Source organism: Chrysochloris asiatica, unplaced genomic scaffold (assembly GCF_000296735.1).
Source record: "Chrysochloris asiatica unplaced genomic scaffold, ChrAsi1.0 scaffold00072, whole genome shotgun sequence".
NCBI lineage: Eukaryota > Metazoa > Chordata > Mammalia > Afrosoricida > Chrysochloridae > Chrysochloris > Chrysochloris asiatica.
The window spans coordinates 13,438,451-13,460,501 of record NW_006408590.1 but is presented as its reverse complement, the minus strand read 5'-3'; the positions used below and the strand labels follow the sequence as shown (position 1 = coordinate 13,460,501).

General features: G+C 45.3%; 1 protein-coding gene across 1 annotated transcript in view; it reads right to left on the bottom strand.

Annotated features, from left to right (window-relative positions):
- PRR5L (proline rich 5 like) overlaps positions 1 to 22,051 on the bottom strand; it is a 98,033-nt gene that overhangs the window by 26,093 nt on the left and 49,889 nt on the right. Inside the window, exons 4-7 of the mRNA XM_006864898.1 lie at positions 21,183 to 21,240; positions 14,085 to 14,176; positions 3,930 to 4,070; positions 870 to 996 (exon numbers count right to left, since the gene is read on the bottom strand). Coding sequence (XP_006864960.1) covers positions 870 to 996; positions 3,930 to 4,070; positions 14,085 to 14,176; positions 21,183 to 21,240 — 418 coding nt within the window. The remainder of the gene's footprint in view (positions 1 to 869; positions 997 to 3,929; positions 4,071 to 14,084; positions 14,177 to 21,182; positions 21,241 to 22,051) is intronic.

The window sequence follows — 22,051 nt, the reverse complement described above, 5'->3', positions numbered from 1 at the left end:
ACAGGTACTTGGTGTAGTACCTTGTTACAGTGGCCATAGGACAGCCCTTCCCCTGGGCAAGAGGGGTTTTCCATGGGCCACCGCTAATGCCCACCCCCCTTGGCACCTAGTCCTCATCGTCACTACCCCCACAAGGCCAAACTCTCCCCCACACGCACCCTATCCCAGCCCCTGTGGGATGCAGTGGTGGGGAGCAGCGAGGGGGGCAGTGTCATGAGCAACAGGAAAGCAACCGCTCTCAACACCCCCCACACCCCGGAAACAGACCGCAGGCAGGCCTGGGAGGGTCTCACTGAGAGAAGGAGCAGGTCTGGTTCATCTTTAGATTCTCCAGGAAGCCTCGTACAGTGCCTGGTACTCACTAGCAAGGAAACCCCCAACAAGAGTTGTCCCCAAGACCCTAGCCAAACCCACAGAAATGGAGCAGGGGCAGCAGCGAAGTACCACCACGTGGTCACACTCACCCCAAGCCTGGACTGGCCTCACCTTCCCCCCTGCTTCTGAGAGTGAGGGACGTCTACTAGCCGCAGGGTTCCCACTCCAGTGAGACAGGGCTGCAGGTAGGGAAGTCTCTGATACTGGGTGCAGGAAAAGCCCACAGACACACACACCATATCAAAGCCACTGCTCAAAGATGCCCATCAGATGAGCACTGCCAAGAAGCACGGTTCTGGTCCTTGAGGGGTAAATCCCCAGGAGACGCACTACAGGAACACAGGCAGAACCAGGAGAGATTAAAATGCACAGATTTCAGATGGCCCCATACCAGAAGCAAAGGGTTTGCGCATCCCTGGTGCTCAGTAAAACGGGCATATCTGGGATCATTATTATCTAGAAGGGTCCTGGCAGCATGAGACAGGGCTTCTTACCCAGAGTGCATGTGAGGCCCGAGAAGCCCTGGCCCTCACTGAGGCCGAGGAAAGGAGAGACGACTTGCTTCACCAACTCCTCCAGCTGCAAGTAACTCTCACTTGGGCCTGTGGGCTCGTGAACACTCTGAAAATGAACATCCAAAACAGACAAGTCAACAACCAGCTTGGCAGTTAGTCAGAAAATCCTGATGATCCTCCTCCAGTGTGTAAGCAGAGACCCTGGGTGGAACGAACAGACCACATGCTTGGCTGCTAACCAAAGGTTGGAGGTTTGAGTCCACACAGAGGTGCTTTGGAAGAAAAGACTGGCAATCTATGTGTTCCTGTGGAACACAGCTCTGTGCCGATACATATGGCTTCAGCAGGAGCTGCACTTGGTTTGATGGCTGCTGGTTGTAGTATATATCTGTGGTGTACTGAATGGTTTAATGTGTCTCTTCTAGCCTTAGTCTTTGTAACTCCCACCAAATGGCTCTTTTCCTGCTGCATCTGTGGAAGAGAAGGTGGGAGAAGACACTGGTAGGATGACGTGGATGTTCACTGAGTTAATTATCAGTGTAAAAACTTGAAACGCTAGCACGGGTGTAAAATGAAACAGCTGGAGTGGAGATCTCACTACCATCAATGAAGTGCAAGGAGTGGAGCACATCCCTTGGACCCTGAGATCTCTGCACATTGAGACTCCTCACCCAGGGACACAGAGCTGTGGCATCCGAGGAGCAGCAGCAGCAGAACCAAGAGTCAGAGCAGCAGGCAGAGTGGTGGGCTTCCCAGTCCACAGAGCAAATGAAGCTGAGTGACTCTGGACAGGTGGCTTCCTTGAGAATGAAGTGCACCTCCAGGCACAGGATTGGGGGAGCTAGGTTTGCCGGCCCACACAGCTAAGTGGAGAGCCATTGGACTAAGGCGTATAGCAGAGCAGAGTGGCTTTGAGCACTGATCAGCAGCCTCAAAGAGTTTTGTGGCCAGGCAGAGAGGCCTGCCTGTGGACATGGCTGAGGAGACACTGAACTGTGGCCTGGACATTTCTGCCCCTGAACTGCAGTCTGTTAACATCCCTAGAAAACCCCATAACTGTGAGGACTATCTCTGAGTTCTGTATGGCCGGTGTGATCAGTTATTAAACCCAGATGAGAAGTTGAGTGTGTGGATGGAGAGATGGCTTGGTGCCAGTTTTTTCAATAGTATAGCATGCATCTCATACAAAGATCGGCAGGTGGCAAGTGTAAGAAGGTCTTCCTACGCCCCATATCAGGAGGTGATTGTGCTCATCTGTGAGACTGGGTCACTCCTCCTTTCAAACCAACTCTCCCAAAGGCATCATCTCACATCTCTCAAATACTACAAATGGGGGTGTGGAAGCCCAGTCCTCCTATCAGAGTCCTGAACAGCTCCTTTTCTAAACTCTTAGTCAAGAGGCAGCCTCTAGTTGCTGCACACCTGTCTCCCCCGCCGCCTGCCCCCCGTGTCCCCTTCCCTGGACATTCTTGACCTGACGTTCCACCAGCGATACCTACCCTCGTCGACTGGACACCCCCCTCCACGACCTCAGGAAACGGGGAGGCTCTCCAGAACATCAGGCAAGCTCAGAGAACCAGAAGAGAAGAGCAGAGGTTGGGGCATCAGAGCCCCAAGCCTGGCATCCCATCCCTTTGTGAGGATGGCACGGGCTTAGCACCATCCTGCGCAAGGATGGAACCTTCATCCCTGATGCTGCACCATTTTGCTAGAGCTGGGAGCAGAGCTGAGGGACCATCTTCTGGGGGTCTGCTTAGCTGACAGACCTGTTCTCTGAGAACTTGGCATTGCTGAGTATGTGTTTATGCTACGTGATCCCACTCAAAGTCATAGCTGATTGGGGGGGGGGGGGGCGGGAGTCGCCTAGCTCAAGCTGGGGAAGTAGAATGTTCTCTACCACGTACTAATGAGCAATGTGGCAAGCACGTAAACTTCCTCAGTTTCAGTTTCCTCATCTGTAAAATGGAATAATGCCAACCTATACGGCAGTTGTTGGTAAGTGCCGTCGAGTCAGTTCTGACCCATAGCGACCCTGTATAGGGTTTCCGAGGAGCAGCTGGTGAGCTTGAACCGCCAACCTTGCAGGTCAAGAGGTTTGCAGTCTGACGCATGAACCCAGAGCTCCAGACGCAGTCGGTTGGATGATTTGATTCATCAAATACACTTAGAGTCTCTGAACTGTACCTGGCTTATAGCCAGAAACCAATCCATGGTAGCTTGTGTTCCTACTGGAACTGAGAGAGATAGGAAATCATCCAGAGTCCTGGTGTGGTGCTGTAGGATAAGCACTGGATTGCTAACCACAAGGCTGTCAGTTCAAACCCACCAGTCGCTCCTTGAAAACCCTATCCAGGGTCGCGAGGATTGGAATGTGCTTAATGGCACTTAACAACAGGTGAGCATCCAGACAGTTTTAGTGGAAAAGGTACAAGCACATGCGCTATGGGATGCTACGTGCAATCAAGTACGAACTAAAGCATGGAATGCAATTCTGCAGAGAGAGAGATGAAGTCTTAAGAATGGCCAGGCAAGACCAGGAGAGGAAGCGACAGACAGAAAGAAGGCAGACAGATACAAGTAGAGACCAGTAAACAGAGAAAGCCTGCTGGTTTTGCTGTGTGACATTGTCACGCTTCTGGATGCCATCCCTCGTGAAGTCCATCTGCCCCAGCAACCTCCCAGTGAGCCTCCGGTCCGCTCTGCCTTGAGCTAGAAGTGGACTTTTTGTTGTTCCCTGACCAAACTGGAGAGGGAAAGAGTGTCCACTTCCCGAATGACAGGACTATGCTTCTTTCCCATCCTGCTGTGGTCTCAGCACCGAGCACTGTACCAGGGACCAACAAGGTTCTCAAAGTATGGACAGCAAATGGACAAATGAACAAGGAACAGAGACACATGAACTTAAGAATAAACTATGCAAAGGTAGCTCCCAACACTCTGGTCACTTGTTCCCCTCCCCCCTACATCTTACAGTGGCAGTCCCCTCCCTCCCTTGGCCTTGGGACCACATATGCAGCCACATCCACCGCAGGTCCTCACCTGCAGAATGAGTAACATCTGGACAATGGATGAGGGCAGCTTGGATGGGGCCAACAGCAGCAAGTCTCCCAGCTTCACCTTCAGCAGGACCAGGTCTCGGAAGCCCAGCAGGGAGATCTGGCGGATGGTCAGCTCCTGGCCCTGGAGAGGGGGAGGTGGGAGGACCAGGAGGTGAGAACTTGCTGGATTTGCCACCAACCCCACGGGGTTCAGAGCATCCAGGATAGGACCTCTGCAGACCCCAGTGGACTTGTCAAAAGAGAAGACCCAGTCCGTGTCCTCTTCAGGGAAAGCTGTTGTCAGATAAAGCATGACTTAACTTTTCTAAGTGACCAGAAGATGATGCAAGACACATAATTGGGCCACGGTGTCTCAAGCAGGAAGAAGAGAGTAAAACCAGGGAGAAACAACAGTGCCTAACATTCACAGTGCTTTCTCAGCTTCATTAGAGATTTGAGCCCTTACCATATACCAGGCAAAAGAGGAAAACTTCGCCCCTGTTATATATTGAGAAGGTAGAAGAAAAGGAACTTATTCAACTGTGGGGGTGGGACACAAGATGAAAAGAACAATGTCAACCATCACAGCTGACACTTACTGAGCTGTAACTATGTCCTAGGCATGGTTCTAAATATCTGAGATGTAAATACATGCTTAATCCCTACAACCATCCTTTGACATTGTTGTTGTTAGGTGCCATCAAGTCGGTTCAGACTCCTAGTGACCTGATGCAAAACAAAACAAAACAAAACACCGCCTGGTCCTGCACCAGCCTCACAATCGATGTTAAGCAAATTGTTGCTGAGACTTGGTCAATCCATCTGATTGGGGTCTTTCTCTTTTGCACTAGCCCTCCACTTTACCAAGCATGATGTCCTTCTCCAGGGACTGGTGTCTCCTGTTAACAAGTACAAAGTATGAGAGTGGAAGTTCTGTCATCCTGGTTTCTAATGAACACTCTGGCTGTACTTCTTCTAACACTGATTTGATTTTTCTTCTGGCAGTCCATGGTACTATCAATATTCTTCTCCAATTCCAGAATTCAAATGCATTGATTCTTTTGTGGTCTTCCTTATTCATCGTCCAACTTTCACATGCACATGAGGCAACTGAAAATACTATGGCTCCAGTCAGATGAACCATAGTCCTCAAATTGACATCTTGGCCTTTGAATACATTAAAGCGGTCTTGTGCAGACCGCTTTACTTAATGCAGTGTGTCATTGGATTTTGTGACTGCTGTTTCCATGAGGGTTGGTTGTGATTCCAAGCAAAATGAAGTCTTTGATGTTCAATATTTTCTACATTTATCATGATGTTATTTATTGGTCCAGTTGTGAGGAGATTTGTTTTTGTTGTTTTTTTTTTTTACATCGAAGTGCATCCTTTTTAACATAGGTATTATGAAACCCATTTCACAGATGAATTGTATTCAAATTAAAAGGCCCAGAGATTTGAAAAATTTACTAAGAGAGGAGTTGACTTCCAAAGCCAAACTGTATGATTATAGAGCTCCCAAACCACCCCAGGACAGAAAGAAAAAAAGAGGACTGATTTCCCAGACCACTCTTTGCATGTACACATAGGAGATGGCTATAGAAAGTTTGTGGAAAATGGAATGAAAAAATAATGGATTTTTTTCCATGAGCTTTTTGAAGCCTCTCATATACTACACAAAGGAGCTAAGGGTAACATTGTGAAGAATGAGTATTCCAGAAAACTAAACTGTACTCATGAGGAACCTGTACATAGACCAAGATGCAGTTGTTTGGATAGAACAAGTAGACACTGAATGGTTTAAAGTCCGAAAAGGTGTGTGCAAGGGTTGTATTCTTTTACCATACTTATTCAGTTTATGTGCTGAAAAAATAATGTGAGAAGCTGGATTATATGAAGACGAAAGTAGCATCAGGATGGGAAAAACTTATGCAGGAGATACAGCCTTGCTTGCTAAGCTGAGGACTTAAAATACTTACTGATGAAGATCAAACACCACAGTATTCTGTATGGGTTGTACCTCAATGTAAAGAAAACAAAATTTCTCACCACTGGACCAATAAATAGCATCATGACAAATGGAGAAAAGGTTGAAGTTGTCAGAGACTTCATTTTGCTTAGATTCACGATCAACGCACAGTTATTTTCAATAGCCTCATGTATATGTGAAAGACATCAGTGAAGAAGAAAGATCTAGAAGAATTGATGCATTTGACTTATGACATTGGAGGAGACTATTCAAAGTAGCATGGACTTCCAAAAGATCAAATCTGTGTAGTAAGATGTACAGCCGGAATGCTCCTTAGAAGCCAGAATGGCAAGACCTCCTCTCTCATACTTCAAAAATATTATCAGGAGCCATCAGTCCCTGGAGAAGGACAGCATGCTGGATAAAGTGGAGGGCCAGCAAAAACGAGGCAGACCCCCAAGGAGATAAATTGGCCCAGTGGCAGCAGCAATGGGTCTCAGGCATAACAACGACTGTGAGGATCAGAACCGACTCAATGGCACTTAACAACAGTGAACCAAAAGTTAAGGGATATAACATAGAAATGTTTGATTTAAACAACAGGAGGTAGGGAATGAGGGGAAGAAAAAAAAAATGTGATATATATATTAGAGCAATTATAATGGAAAGGAAGATGCCAGTTCTAGAACCTTCTACCCCAAATACTTCACAAAACTGACTTTCCAAGAATCCTCTACAAGACACCAGGGCATCTGGAGGGACCCTCCATTCCCCAGCACTGCACTTCAGACAGAGACACTGTTAACTAGCTTATACTATAACTTTAAATTTTTATTTTAAACATAAGAAAAAAGCTATTCATAGGAAAAGCTGAACACAGTTCAGAAAAAGGGCTTGAGGTGAACATCGCAGTCTTTCCCTCTAATCTCTCGTTCTCCCTCCAAGGGAGAACCACACCTTTGTGTGTGTGTGTGTGGGGGGGGGGGGGTTCCGTCATTACTAGGTGAGTAAATATTTTCATTTCTTTGTTGCCAGTTCTGCATTTTTCAGGTGTGCAATTTAATGGTGTCAGTTACATTAATCACTTTATGCAACTACCCCCATAACCATGGCCCCATGGCCCTTCACCATCACTAAACATTCACTCTTTGTAAACAATGGCTCTTCCTCCTCCTGACCTTTTCCACCCTGAGATACAAACTTTGGACTCTTTGTGTTTGGCTATTCTTGTTATTTCATAAAAGGAAGAGCATACAATATTTGTCATTTTGTGATTGACTTATTTCACTGAGCACAAGGCTTTTGAGTTTCATCCATGTTGTAGCAAGTTTCAGGCCTTCATTTCTCTCTATGGCTGAACAGTATTCTTTGTATGCATGTTATCAGGAGGAACCAATCCCTGGAGAAGGAGATTATACTTGGTAAAGTGGACAGTCAACAAAAAAGAGGAAGACACCCCCCCCCCAAAAAAAAAAAAAAAGAAATGGATTGGCACAGTGGCAGCAGGATTGGGCTCAAGTGTAGCAATAATTATTAGGATGGTGCAGGACTTGGCAGTGTTTCGTTCTGTTGTGCATAGGGTCCATATGAGTCAGAACCGACTTGACAGCACCTAAAAACGTTTAACTTTCTAAGGAAATACCAAACTTTTCCACATTCTGTTCCATTTTGCATTCCCACTAGCAATGGATAAGGGCTCCTGTTTTCCCATATCCTTCTCAACAATTTTAATTTGTTTTTTTGTGGTTCTGTTCTTTGGATTTTTATTTTTCATCTTAGCCGCCACAGTGGGAGTGAAGAGATAACTCATTGTGGTTTTGTCTCCATCTCTCTAATGGATAATGATGCTCAGCATTTTTTTTATATGCTTGCTGGTCACCTAAATGGATGAACACTCTTAAAGGATTTTATTCATATCTAGATTCTTCCAGAATGTTTTTACATATGTAAAATTATAACTACAACTCAACCTTAAAACACAATTAAAGACTGTACTTTTCCTATTGTTCTGTAACTCATTTTTGTTAAACTTACTATATTTTAGGCATCTTTTCATACCAGCATAGACTGGATCTGTCTGTCAGGCTGAACTGTGAACTGATGAGGGGGCTTCAAAACATTCATGGAAAAATAGAATTGAAAGATAATAGAATCTTTCCACAAATTTTTTGAAACTCCCTTTTATTCTACTTTACTTAACCAACCATCACTCAATCAAAGTGCCTCCGTTTCCCCCCTACGTATTGTAATCATCATTTTCATCCACGTCTTTCTAGGTACTTCTAGTAGTACCTAGTATATTATACTCCCTCAGAGCCAAACTGTTGTATCAAAGTATACTTCCAAAAAGTCTTATTGACACGGCCATACTTTTCTTCCCAAAAGGTTGTATCACTTTATACTCCCAGCAGCAATACAGGAGAGCCTACTTCTTCACACCTCTTGAGTGGCTGGTGTTTTAAGTATGATGATTAAGATAATACACAATAGCCAAAAGGTACAAACAACCGAAGTACCCAATAACCGGAAGGTGAACACACCTAAGAATCCATCAGCAGATGAGTAGATAAACCAAAGGTGGCATGTACAGACAACAGATACAACTCAGCTATGGAGAGACGTGAAATGCTGAGCCTCATGTCTTGAATCCTGCTCTGCTTAGGCACCACCAAGCGGCTGCCCCAATGCTTCCATTGTATCAACACAGACATATGGTGAGCATTCAAGAGCCATCCATTCCAAATCCATCTGCTGAGGCCGAAACATGTGAAGAACAGACTGGAGTAAGTGGAGCACCAGCTGGGATGTCACCACCCTTTTATTGAACAGAGAATAATAATGACATTGATGATGACAGCAACTATTTTTAAAGACCAAGTGCCAAGTGCTAAACTATGTGTTGTTTGTGTATTTTACCTCACTGACTCTTAACAGCCCTGTGAAGTAGGCACTATTATTTTATAGAAGAAAACTCAGGCTTGGAAAAGCTTACATTTCCAAGGTTATGGAGGCAAGCACTGGGGGCTTACTGGTAGAATTCTTACCTTCCCTACAGCAGAGCCAGGTTTGATTCCCACCAACCTCAAATGCTGCTACTGCCATCTGTCAGGAGTTTGTTTTCAATAGAGCTTCCAGACCAAGGGGGACCAGGAAACACTGCTATGACTCTGAAAATCAGCCACTGAAAGTCTTAGGAATCACAACGGTAGGAGCTCCCACCAATCATGAGGATGGCTCAGAGCCAGACAGTGCTCAGCTCTGTGGTGCCTGGGGTCACCAGGAGTCAGGGGCTGGCATGACAGCAGCCAACAAGCAAGAGGAGGAGGAAGGGTTTGAATCCAGGTCTCTCTAACTCTCAGGTTCATGCCCGGAATTACTGTTGTCTTCTCTTTATAGTTTTGATTTTCTTTTTTAATTTTATTGTGTTTTCAGTGGAAGTTTACAAAGCAGAGTTAAGTTCCCATTCAACAATTCGTATGCCAAATTTTTGGTGATGGTGTTGAATTCTTCATAATGTATCAACATCCTCGTGATTTCCATTTAGGTTAGTCCATTTTCAGCAATCCAGTTTCCTTGCCCCGTATCTTCTCATCTTAATTGTAAAATAATTGCTGACCATTGGGTCTCATAAAGATGACATTGAGTTCTTCTTGGGCCCTACAGCCCCATCCCCACCTCCTCCCCCATGTTGTCTTGCTACCATCACCCCTTCACATGAAACAGTGCCAGTCATTTGGATAGGTAAAGTATTTACCCTGGAAAAGATGAAACATTTTGCCTTCGGAGCTTCTGAACTCAATCTTGAATACAACACACTCATGAGAAACGGCTAGATTTATAAGTAACCAGAGGGGCATGGTGAGATAGCGCTCACTGCCGCCTGCATTAAAAGGAAGCGGACTCGGGTTCAGGATGATAATGTGGTACAACCATTTACTTAAGAACTGGCTCCAATCTCACACATCATTAATTCCACCTCAGCTCAGGCCTTTATCTTGAGAAGCCCTTACTGGTCCCCAAAGCCATGAAGACCTGCTCTCCCAGGCTGGCAGGAAGTCGTTTTATGGGAGGGTAGAGGGTACTCAGTTTACACCAGCATGCTATATAAACACAGTCTTTTCTGAGAGGATTATTTGGAGCTGTGAACCAGGGCACTGACTTGTCATCAGGCCTAGTCATCCCTCCAGCCCACAGTGAATCAGAGAAGGAATTCATACTAATCCAGAACGGGCTGCTACTCTGTTGTTTTAGGCTGGAGAAAGAAAGAAAAAAACCATAGTAAAACCAGGCTGTTTGCTCACAACCTCCTTCCTCTAGAAAAAAGAAAAAATGTCTAACTTTACTACTCAGAATGTAATCCACTTACCCAGGTTATGTACAAATAACAAGTAAAAGCTAAAAGATTCAATCATAGAAACGAAAACATGTTAACCTGGGTCAGATAGGAAGAGGGAGGAGGCGCAGTTTGCCTCCTGAGTGACCACAACAACTCTTGATGCCCATGAGCTATGGGTCATCCCATCTCCTCTCAACAGCCCCTAAGATACGCACTGGACCACAAAGGCGATTCAAGCTGCAAGGCCAGCCATTCAAACTCACCAGCAACTCTGGAAACCCTGCCCAGGGTCCCTGTGAGTCAGAATCGACTCAACGGCACACATTAACAACGATGCCCGATTTCAGCTAACTGTGTGAAACGGGCACTGTTGTTAGCTACCAATGAGTTGTCTCCAACTTGTGGCCACCCCACATACAACAGAACAACACGTTGCCCAGTCCTGCACCATTTTCACAATGACTGCTGGGGCCACTGTGAATGCTGCATGCCTTCCAACCTAGGAGGCTATGTTGTGCTCTATACGGTTTTCATTGGCTGGTTTTCAGAAGTCGATAACCCGGCCTTTCTGCCCACTGTGTCTTAGTTTGGAAGTTCTGCTGAAACCTGCCCACCATGGGTGACCTTACTGGTATTTGAAATACTGCTGGCATAGCTTCCAGTATCATAGAAATATGCAAACCACAGTAGTGTGGCAAAATGACAGATGAGTCATGGGAAATGGGTAACACACTCGCGTGGTAGTAGAAGTGGTCAGGGAGAGGGAGAGGCTGGTCAGGTGGGAAATGAGACAAACTGGGGCAGAGAAGCACAATTCAAGCAGGAAGAAGGGAGACCATCGGAGTAGAAGACTTACATCCACTAATGCTGAAACACATTATTATTCAGAAGCAGTAGGACTGCAACCATTCTTAGATCTACACAGCTGGAGTCCTCCCTCCCTTTGAGCTTTGAAGTGTTCCCCTGGCCCTCCCTGACTGTACAGAGACATGCCTATTCAGACCTCACACTCCCCATTCTAGACCTATTCTGGAAACCTCAGCCTTGGAATTCCCTGCCTATATGACCCCAAGAGAAGACCAAGGTAGCTCACACATACTCCCAGATAAAATATAGGCCACCCAGTTAACTGACTACTTAAAAAAAAAAAAAAAGTCCCTATTGGTGTGCCTCTGAAATTCAAATTTAAGTAGGCACCTTGTATTTTTGTTTGCTAAATCTGGCAACCCTATTCAGCAGGTCCGTCTTCCTAAGAAAAAGCCTACTGGTGTCTGACTACTATTGCAGGGAAGATGATGGTTTGAGGACACGGGGTTTAGACTGCCCAGTAGGGGCCATTAAAGCTCTTACAGCCATGTAGGATGGAACTGAGGATGGGGTGATAAAAGAGAGGTGGGCTGCAGGCCAGAGACTTCTGCTTGTATTCTCTCTCTTTCTCTCTCATGAAGACACATTAGGGGCAGACCTACACCACGAAATGGTATCTTTAGGCATCAGCTGCCAATTGTTAAATATCTTACATGTATTTAAAGGAATTCCGAATTGCTTTAAAACACTGTTCAGACCAAACAAAGTCTACCTGCCCTTCCCTCTAGGGTATGATAATACCTGTTGTTGCTGTTGCTGGCAGCTGCTGGTACATCAGGTTCTGACTCATAGCAACCCTGTGCACAACAGAACAAAACACTGCCTGTCCTGTGTCACCCTCACACTCATTGCTGTGTTCCAGCCTATTATCACCGCCTCTGTGTCATTTCATCTGGTTGAGGGTTTTCCTCTTTATCACTAACCCTCTACTTGATGAAGCATAATGCCCTTCTCTAGAAACTGGTCCCTCCTGGTAATACATATGTCCAAGTACATGAGACAAAGTCTCAAATCCTCGCTTCTCGGGAGTATTCTGGCTGTACTTCTTCCAAGACAGATTTATGCATTCTTCTGACAGTCCAGTCAAGATTCTTCAACACCATAAGTCAAGGGCATCACTTTTCTTTGGTGTTTCTTATTCTTGTCACAGTGTTTGCATGCATATGAGGTGACTGAAACTACTATGGGTCAGGTGCACCTTAGTCATCAAAGTGACATCTTTGTTTTTCAACACTTTAATGAGGTCTTTTGCAAGCAAATGTGCCCAATGCAATACATCCTTTGATTTCTTGACTGCTGCTTACTCATGGGAACTGACTGTGAATCCAAATAAAATGAAATTCTTGGCAACTCCATTCTTTTCTCCATTTACCATGATGTTGCTTACTGGTTCAGGTGTGAGGATTTTTTGTTTTATTTATGCTATGATGTGATCCATACTTAGCTGTGGTCCTCTTCACTTTTAGTAGGCAGGTTTGTGTTACCTGCACAATCACTAATTGTCACAGCAATCACTAATTGCAGTGTTAGTGTTCTGCTTCCCAAGACCACACTTCTAACAAAGTCCTTTTAGATATGCAGCCATTGGGAGTGGTATATGAGAGCAATCACACTGCAGAACCAGTGTGTGAGAGAGCCAGGCATTTGGGGGAGGAATGTCACCGTTAAGAACAACTGATGCCACACTGATTGAACTCATAGTGACCCCCTATGTGACAGCAGAACTGCACTCCATAAGGTTTTCAAGGGCTAATATTTCAGAAGAAAATCACTAGGCTTTCATTGTAGGCACCTCACTGTGGACTCCAACCTTCAGTGTTTCGGTTAGCAGCCAAGCCCAGTAACCAAGCACACCTCCCTTTTTTGGTGTTAGCTGCCCTCGACTCAGCTCTGACACACGGCGACCTTACGTCCAACAGAATGTAATGTTGAGTCAGATCTGGTTCATAGCAACCCTGTGTACAACAGACAAACCACTGCCCAGTGCTTTGGCATCCTCACACTCACTGCTGTGTTTGATCGTGGGTATGTTTGAGTCCACTGTTGAGGCTATCCTGTCACCCATTTACTTGAGTGTTGCTCTTGTTTTCGTGCACCCTTTACCAAACATGATGCCTTTTCTAGCAAGTGATCCAACCTCCCTTGGCAGGTGGCTATTCTAACCTGGTAATGGTAGTTACGTGCCGTCAAGGTGGTTCTGACTCACATTGACCCTGTACAGGGTTTCTGAGGAGCAGCTAGTGGGTTTGAAGTGCTGACCTTGTAGTTAGCAGTCCAGTGCTTACCGAGCACCACCCAGGACTCTGACCTGACAATAATTAGCCCTGATATTTGCCTCTCCAGAAAAGTGGAAGAAATGAACAGAACAACAACCACAAAAAGTGTTGTGGTAGAATGAGCTGAGGTCACGGAAGAAGAACATGGAAGCCTAACAAGACGTCATGGAACTTTTACTCTTAAGTCCTCATTTTACAGGAAATGCAGTGTAGCTATACCCAGAGGACGGAAACCATTTTGTCCACATCTTAAGACTCAAGTCTTCCATTTCCTAGTCTAGTGTTCTTTCTACCCATCAGTTGACTTCATGTCTGCAAGAATGACTCCATAACATTATTCCTTTCCCACGGTTTGGGAGCAAAGAGAAACTTGCTGGAAATTTGTGCTTAAAAAAAAAAGGAAGAACAGAAGCAGTCTCCCTCTCTCATCTTCGCTATTTCCGTAAAGTAAGAAAAACAAACAAACAAAAAACCACTCTAAGAATATAAGGACATGCTCCAAACCACGAGGGTAACAGGAGCCTACAAACTGCTAGTTATATAGACACCCTTTGCTTGAGTCTAAGTGCTAAACATAGGACCAGAGAGCCCACTAGGTCCTTTGCCAACTCCCAGGGCTCAACTACCAGATAGTCCCCCATTTATCACAAAGTCCCCTGGTTGCAAAGGTCAAGCAATAAGACAGATTGTTGAGGCCCCAATGAAACTGACCTGAACTGGATAAAATATTGCCTGCAGGGTGGGGAGGGTCTCAGTGAAGAAGTGGTCCCAGACTTCAGCCAGAACCTCAATGCGATTTTCACCTACATGAGGGCGAGAAGAAGATGAGAAAGAAAAGAAAACGACTTGTCATTCCTTGCAGGAGAGGCTGAGAGTTTCATCTAAAATATAAAGTTGCATATGCCACACAGTTTGCAGCTGAGGGAGGAGGGACAAGAGGAGGTCTTCTAGGCTAAGACTGTGTATCCAAAGTCTCACAATGCTTCATGTCGAGATCTAAGCTCATACTACACTAGTAAGATTGTACAGGCGGGGAGGAGCTTGCTCATACTGTTAATTGATCTAAAAAGCATTACTTACAGGGTGATGGTTAATTTTATGTTGGCTAGGCCATGGTGCCCAGTTGTTTGGTCAAACACTAGTCTAGATGTTTCTAGAAAGGTATTCTGTAGATGTAGTTAACACATACAGTCAGTTAAAGTCCCATAGACGTAGGTGTTGTTGTGAAGTAGTGTCGAGTCACTCATAACAATGCTGTGTGGGGTTTCCAAGGAGCTGTTGGTAGGTTTGAACTGCCGATCTTGTGGTTAGCAGTCCAGTGCTTCTCCTACAACAGCACACCAGGGCTTTACACAGTGTGGTGGGATTCATTCAATTACACAGTGTGGTGGGATTCATTCAATTAGTTGAACAAAAACTGATTCCTCAGGGAAGGAGTTTTCAAATTATATCCTACCTGAATGTCTAGGCTGCCGTACAGATTTTGAACTTCCAGTCCCATAATCACCAACTAACCAACTAGTCTACTCATCCACCTATTTCTGTATACTTCAAAAAGTTCATGGAAACTTCCAGTATCTTTTCATTCCATCTTTCCATGGACTTTCTGAAGCCCCCTAGTATCTATAGATATAAAGCCAGTTAAGCCAATTCCAACAAGTAGTGACCCCATGTGTGCCCGAATAGAGCTGCATTCCACAGAGCTTTTAATGGCTGATTTTTAGGAAATAAACCACCAGGCCTTTCTTTCGAGGCACCTTTTGGTTAGCAGCCAGTACATTAACAGTTTGTACCAAAATGGTGTTCTCTCTCTTCCGCTCTCATTTCCTGCTGGCTCTGTTTCTTAGGAGACACCTGATTGACAATTACAGTAAGCATACAAGTAGGAAGAAAGACTCAACTGGAAATATGCAGACTGTCTTTCTATCCCCTAATCCAGAAAAAGTACTTGAAAATTAAAAAAATCACAATAATTGCTACAATCACATGAGCAGTTATATTTTCATGTACTTTGCTAAGCTAGTTGTCTATAAGATATTTTATAAAATAGGCTATTAGCTTCATTTTGAGCCCTAGTGTGGCACTGTAGGGTAAACACTGAACTAGTAACCTCAAGGTCAGCAGTTCAAACCCACCAGCCATTCTCTGAGAACCTATAGAGGTTTCTCTGAGTAGAAACCGAATCGATGGCACTTAATATCATCCCCATTTTACAGGTTCAGAGACGCTAAGTAATTGGCCCAATGTCACACAGCTAGAAGGCAGTGAGGGTTGGGATTTCATAACCCATCCAGGGAGCTCGTATGCACAGTTGCATATGTGGTTGTTGTCAAGTGCCATCAAGTTGATCCCAACTCATAGTGACCCTATAGGATTAGGACTGCCAAGGAGCAGCTGGTGAGTTTGAACTGCCAACCTTATGGTTCAAACCAACCTTGTGGTGGAATGCTTATCTTATAGCACCACACCAGGACTCTATGTTGTTGTTGTTATGTGCCGTGGAGTCGGTTACGACTCATAGCGACCCTCTATAGGATTTCTGAGGCTGTAAATCTTTACGGGAGCAGAAAGCCTCATCTTTCTCCCACGGAGTAGCTGGTAGTTTCGAACTGCTGACCTTGAGGCTCGCAGCCCAATTCGTAACCACTACACTACCAGAGCTCCTTGTGCTTTGTTTCTTAATCACTGCAACAATGGCTTCATTCTGGGTTTGAGCTGTCCATTGATGGTGAAGAGAAGACCTGGAAACTGTCACCTCCATCCACTGTTTTGCAGTCACCAAGAGGTCAGCATACTCCGAAAAGCTCAACCACAGAACACAAACTGCCTCCTGACATGTGCTCACTCACCCCTAGAATCAGGAAGCCTGACCTCTGGCCAAGAACCACTCCCAAGCATATGTACAGGGTCACCCAGTGCCCCTGGAAGGTTGTGCCAGAGACCTGGCGCTTGCAGGAGCCTGCACAGCAAGCGCTGTCTAATGACCTAGATAACAGGGCTGATTGGGCATCATCTTTGCTCTTCAGAGGCCACAAAACTGGGTCAGCCAAGATTAGACACTGGGCAATGCGTTTAGCAAAACACTGCCAGTTTCACTGAACAAATCTTGAAAGATTCATTTAGCATCTTCTGTCTATTAATTTAATGGGCAATAAAAACTGGCTGGAGGAAAAAAAAACAAGGGCTTGACTAGTAACTAGAAGGGCCAAAAACATGCAGCTGGGGAGAGGTCAGAGTGAAATGCACTGGGGAAAATGCAAATCCAGAGCCTTCTTAATACTCCTGGCAAAGCAGTAATCACACTTGGTTGGAATCACCTCCTCACTACTGTCTCCGCGGGAGTGGGAGAGAGCACCTGGGTTGTCAGGTGTGGTCACCGTTATATTCCTAGTGCTTAGCATATTGCCACACACATCAATTTTAAAGACCTTTGTTGAATGAATAAGTGACAAGTACCAAGTGAATAGGTTTCTGCAGATGCTAGGGCTGGTGAGTGGAAGGGAGCTCCCATTTAGTAGCCTATGCATGGGACAAGATGGAAGACGACACAGTAGCTTGAACATTTCCCTCTGCTCTTAGGATCCAGAAATTCTCTACAACAGACTCTTCCAGGCTGTGGGGACCATGACTCCTCCAACGTCTTCATCTTCTCCTGTATCTACCTACATTTTTGGCCTATTCACCATGTGGATTATATTCCTGCCATGCCACTCACTCTGCTTCCTCATGCCACAGGACATTTGCACATGCTAGTTCCTCTGCCTAGACTGCTCTTTGCCTCCCTTGGTTGCCTCGTCTGCTGCTGTGGATCTTTCTGATTTCTGCAGGAAAGTCTTCCCCACTAGGTCAAAATTCCGCTATTATAGACTTTGTTCTTAGTGCTTGTCCCAATTGTAGTTTGATATTTGGTAATGATTTGATTGACATCTGTCTCCAGTACCAGCATGTGAGCTCTACAAGGGTCTATCATCCTCAGATGGTTTTGGTTCCTGCTGTGTCTCCAGGTCTTAGCAAAGTACTGACACATAGTTGTTGTTGTTGTGTGCTGTGGAGTCAGTTCCGACTCATAGCAACCCTGTACAGGGTTTCTGAGGCTATAAATCTTTACAGGAGCAGAAAGCCTCATCTTTCTTAGCCGGAACAGCTGGTAGTTTTGAACTGCTGACCTTGCGGTTTGCAGCCCGATTCATAACCACTATGCTACCAATAAAGTTGAATCAATCAACCAATCACCATCTGCTTTTCAAATGGAGGCTATACTAGGCTCCTGCAGGATGGGGCCAGAGGAACCCAAAGGATGGCTCTCCTGCTTCCTAAAACGAAAAAGAAGCGCAATATCTGGACAGTATTCCCCAAAAGGAAAACAAAAAAAAAAAGAAAATACCTTTTCTTTTCAAAAGCTCCTTTTGTTGATAACTTTATCCTAAACTTTTTATAATGGAGGTTAGTGAGACCTTCCTGAAGGAGGCGACACAGTGGGTTATTATTAGCAGTGACTACCTGTACCCTGTTCCCCATCCAGAAGCAAAGTTCACCCGCACCTGAGGTCATCTTCACCCCAGCAGCGGTAAGGCGTCTCCTGGGAAGCTGGTCTAATTGCTGACTGCAAACTTCCAAGAGTAATAGAGGTTTTGGAAAGTGTTCATAGAATTCAGACAGACACAGGCTAATAAAACAGGTAGCTCTGGGGGCGAAAAGGAGTTAAAGGCAGGAGGTGACGTCACTTCAAGAACCAGCCACAAGTGAAGCATTTCGTTCCTACAAAGATGAAGGGGTTGAATAGCAGGTTCTAGAAGATGGCCCAATAAACACTGTCCTCTACTGGACCACAACAGTTTAGATCACCAGAGGTATAAGAATCTTCCTAAAAGGCAGGGTCAGTAATGTTCTAGAAAAAAGATCACTGAACATAACATGAATTCTCCAAGTCAGAAGAGAACAACAAATAGATGTAAGCTGCCACCAGTACCTTCTGCAGCAATATGGCAGGGACATCCATATATGCACACAAATGCAAAATAAAGGGATGCATGCCTACCAATAGAAGGCTGGAAAGTATCTGGTACCTTCAAACTTCATTTTATAGTAAGGGAAGCCTTTTTCCCACAAGGACTCTTGCTTGAAGTGCTAATACTTGAAGTGAAAAAGTAGAGCTGGTCTGGAGAAAATGCGAAAGCCCTTCACTTTCAGAAAGGGCGCTGAGTGACCCAGAGAGAAGAGCCTGTCCCGGCTTCTGTGGTCACTCCCTGGGTGAAGTTTGTTCGTCCTTCTGGTTCCGTCTGCGGGTTTTCACTCTGAGTCTATCTGTGTTGTTATCACTTAAGTGAGAGACACTCAGCTTCCTCTTTGAAGGGCACCTGAATTTTCAGTTTTACTCTGTATCTTTTTCATAAAGCTACTTTGCCACATTTCCAGAAGCAGTGAAACACTCCCCCATGACTTGAATACTTACACACACATTCTGTGACCAGGCACCACTGTAGTCTTCTTCCTTTACTAAGCAGTGAGGAGCCCTAGTGGCTCCACAGGTTAAGTACTGGGCTACACACTACAAGATCAGTGGTTTAAATCCACCATGGCACCCCGTGGGAAAAATATAAGGCTTTCTGCTCCCGTAAACATTCAGTCTTGGAAACCCAGTCCTGCTCTCTCCTACAGGGTCACTGTGAGTTGGAATTGACCCAGTGGGTTCTGGCAGTTCAACCAGGCAGCAGCTGTCTTCCACACTGTGTACTGACTTCACTGCAAAATGCAAAAGAGCCATTAATTCCTGGTCCAAACAGGCCACTTAAAAATAACACCATGGGGTAAGTGGTTATTTCTTCTTGTAGATGGCCTTTCAGTTGGTTCTAACCCACAGCAACCCTGTAGAGGGTTTCCTAGGAGCTGCTGGTGAGCTTGAACTACCTACACTGAGGTTCAAACCAACTTTGCATTCTAGCACATTAACCCACAGTGCCACACCAGGACTCCAAGTAGCTATTTATAAGATTGAAATTGTCACAGGATAGATATGTTGTTGTTGTTAAGTGCCACCAAATCAGTTCTGATCTATAGCAACCCTGTTTAGGGTTTCCGAGGAGCGGCTGGTTAGCTTGAACTGCGACCTTGCAATTCAAACTGACTTTGCAGTCAGCACATTAACCCACAGTGCCACCCCAGGACTCCCAGGATAGATATATTCTAGGGAAGTAAGGGGTCCAGCTAACTCTGAGATATTCAGAGGTTCATTTTCTAACATCCGGTCTTCCAGTGGTTTGGTGACCACTTCCTGTGTATCAGGCTCTCTAATAGTCAGCTTCTCCTTTTGCTTCCGACTAAGTCTTTCTAGGACCCTCTCACGAGACACCAACATTCCTTCTCTCAGGGAAATGGGAAGAAAAAGGGGAGGATATGAAGCCTAATTAGTTTAGGGGCTCCTGGTGTGGTACTGTAGGATGAGCACTAGACTGTAAACCACAAGGTTGATGGTTCAAACCCACCAGCCGCCCCTTGGAAAACCAATACAGGTCTCTATATGAGTCAGAACCTACTCGATGGCACTTACAACCACAAGAAGTTTAGGTCTTGAAGTAAGAGATCAGGAAGAGGTCAAAAGGCTCCAGAAAGAAAAAACAAAACAAAAACAAAGAAGGAACCAGTCTGCATAGCTGATACACGCCAGGCATAGTGCTACCCCAAGCAGGCACCTGGCCCGCCCTGCAACTCCTGGTTCCATTTTATTACTTAACTAAGGCTAAGAGAAGTTAATAAACGTGCCAAAAGCCATCCAACAAGCAGGTGGCATGCTAAGGTTGGGGCCCAGACTGGTGATAGCTCACAGAAGTTCCTAGCAAAAAAAATGGGGTAGGTGTGTCCTTGCCTTTGGTGCCATCTCAGTCTCCAGGGGACAAGCCAGGGGAAAAGCAACCCACAGTTTGACTGAATAAATCATTGCAGGCACCCTTGGAAAAGGGAACGGTGAGGCAGTGGGAAATCACACTGGTTTTCCATCTGTTTGCCTATCAAATCACATCCCATTAAGTGGGTGCTTGATTGATGTAGTGTCCCCCCAATGGATGATGACTCCTGTCCTTTATGAAGTATGATAAAGATGCACAGGAAAGATCCCCGGTGGCGTAGTGGTTAAGCACTCAACTGCTAAATGGTTGGTGGTTGCCTACCAGTCGCTCCTTGGGAGGAAAACATGGCAATCTGTTCCTGTGAAGACTAAAGCCTTGGAAACCCTAGCAGCAGCTAGGCTCTGTGCTATAAGGTTGCTGTGAATTGGAATCCATCCAATGGCAAACAACAAGGCTGTAAGTGTATAGCATCAGATCAGAGAGAGCAGCCGGACCGGACCTACAGTATCATTTAACTCCTTCAAGTGAAACCACCAGTTGTTGTTGTTGTTGTTAAGTGCTGTCCAGTCGGTTCCAACCCACAGCAACCCTGTACAGGGTTTCCGAGGCTGTTAATCTTTACAGGAGCAGAAAGCCTCATCTTTCTCCCACGGAACAGCTGGTAGTTTCGAACTGCTGACCTTAAGGTTCGCAGTCTGATTTGTAACCACTACGCTACCCATAAAGACCCCTCCCCCTTAAGAATATGGTCTCCCCAAAGAAGCCACCCCAATGCACTTTATCCTTCTAAACCCGGCTCCGACTTGCATGGCTGTGTCAAATGCCAGTGCTGTCACCTAGTTCAGAAGTGTACCAGATGACTCACTGACTTGGAGCCTGCCACTTAGAGGCAGAAGCATCCCAGCTGTCCAAACATCAAAGGCTGAGTCACAGAGGGCCTGTTCTATGACAGCTGACTTGTACTTGCCTTCACACAGCTTAATCTTCTCCTCCACAAAGAACAGTCCTTTTGCAAGAAGCTGGTTCTGTAGAAAGAGAACAAAGAATGTAAGAATTGGGCTGTTCCAGTGTGCAAGTGACTAACCATCTTCCCCTTCCAAAAGGCAAGGGAGAATTCCAGTCATCTGTGTGCCAGACTCATGCCTCCAAGTTTAAGAAGGCTTTTGTCCTCTCAGAAGGCCAACCTCTCAGGAGAAAACAGTGAGACATTCCTTAGCGAAAAAGGGAGACGAGTCATATGAAACTGCCACCCCATCCATCAAACCAGAAGGAAACCCAGGCCACAGTTTGGCTGAATTGACTAGTGCTGGCACCCAATATAATTCAAGCACTTCATGATCTCAACTCCAAAAGAGAACATTGAGGCAATGGGAAATGGTGCAGAACTAACAGATTTCTTTAAAAAGATAAATTTAGGGTTTCTCATACCAGCATGAAAGCGACTATGTGCACAATCTCTAGCACCAATGAGTGCATATGTGGGAAAGAAAAAAAAAAAAACCAAGTCCTTTTGCTATTATAAATAACAACTGCTGGTGTTCTTGGTAGTCCAGCAGCTTTATATGTGTCCTCTCATCTAATCAAACCCTCCCAATGGTCGATCACACCAGGTTGGTGATATTATCATTCTTTATTGGTTGTCAATTACAAACAAACCCAACTTTTCTCTTGTCCCACTCTCTACCAATAACACTGCCATCCCTCACCCCCACCTCCAAAACACGGTTACAAAGAATAGTGGCCACTTAGGAAATGATTTGGAACTTAGAGTTGGGCCCATTGTTACTTAATGCTTTCCCACTCCCAACCCTCCACATAAGCAGACTTATTGTTGTT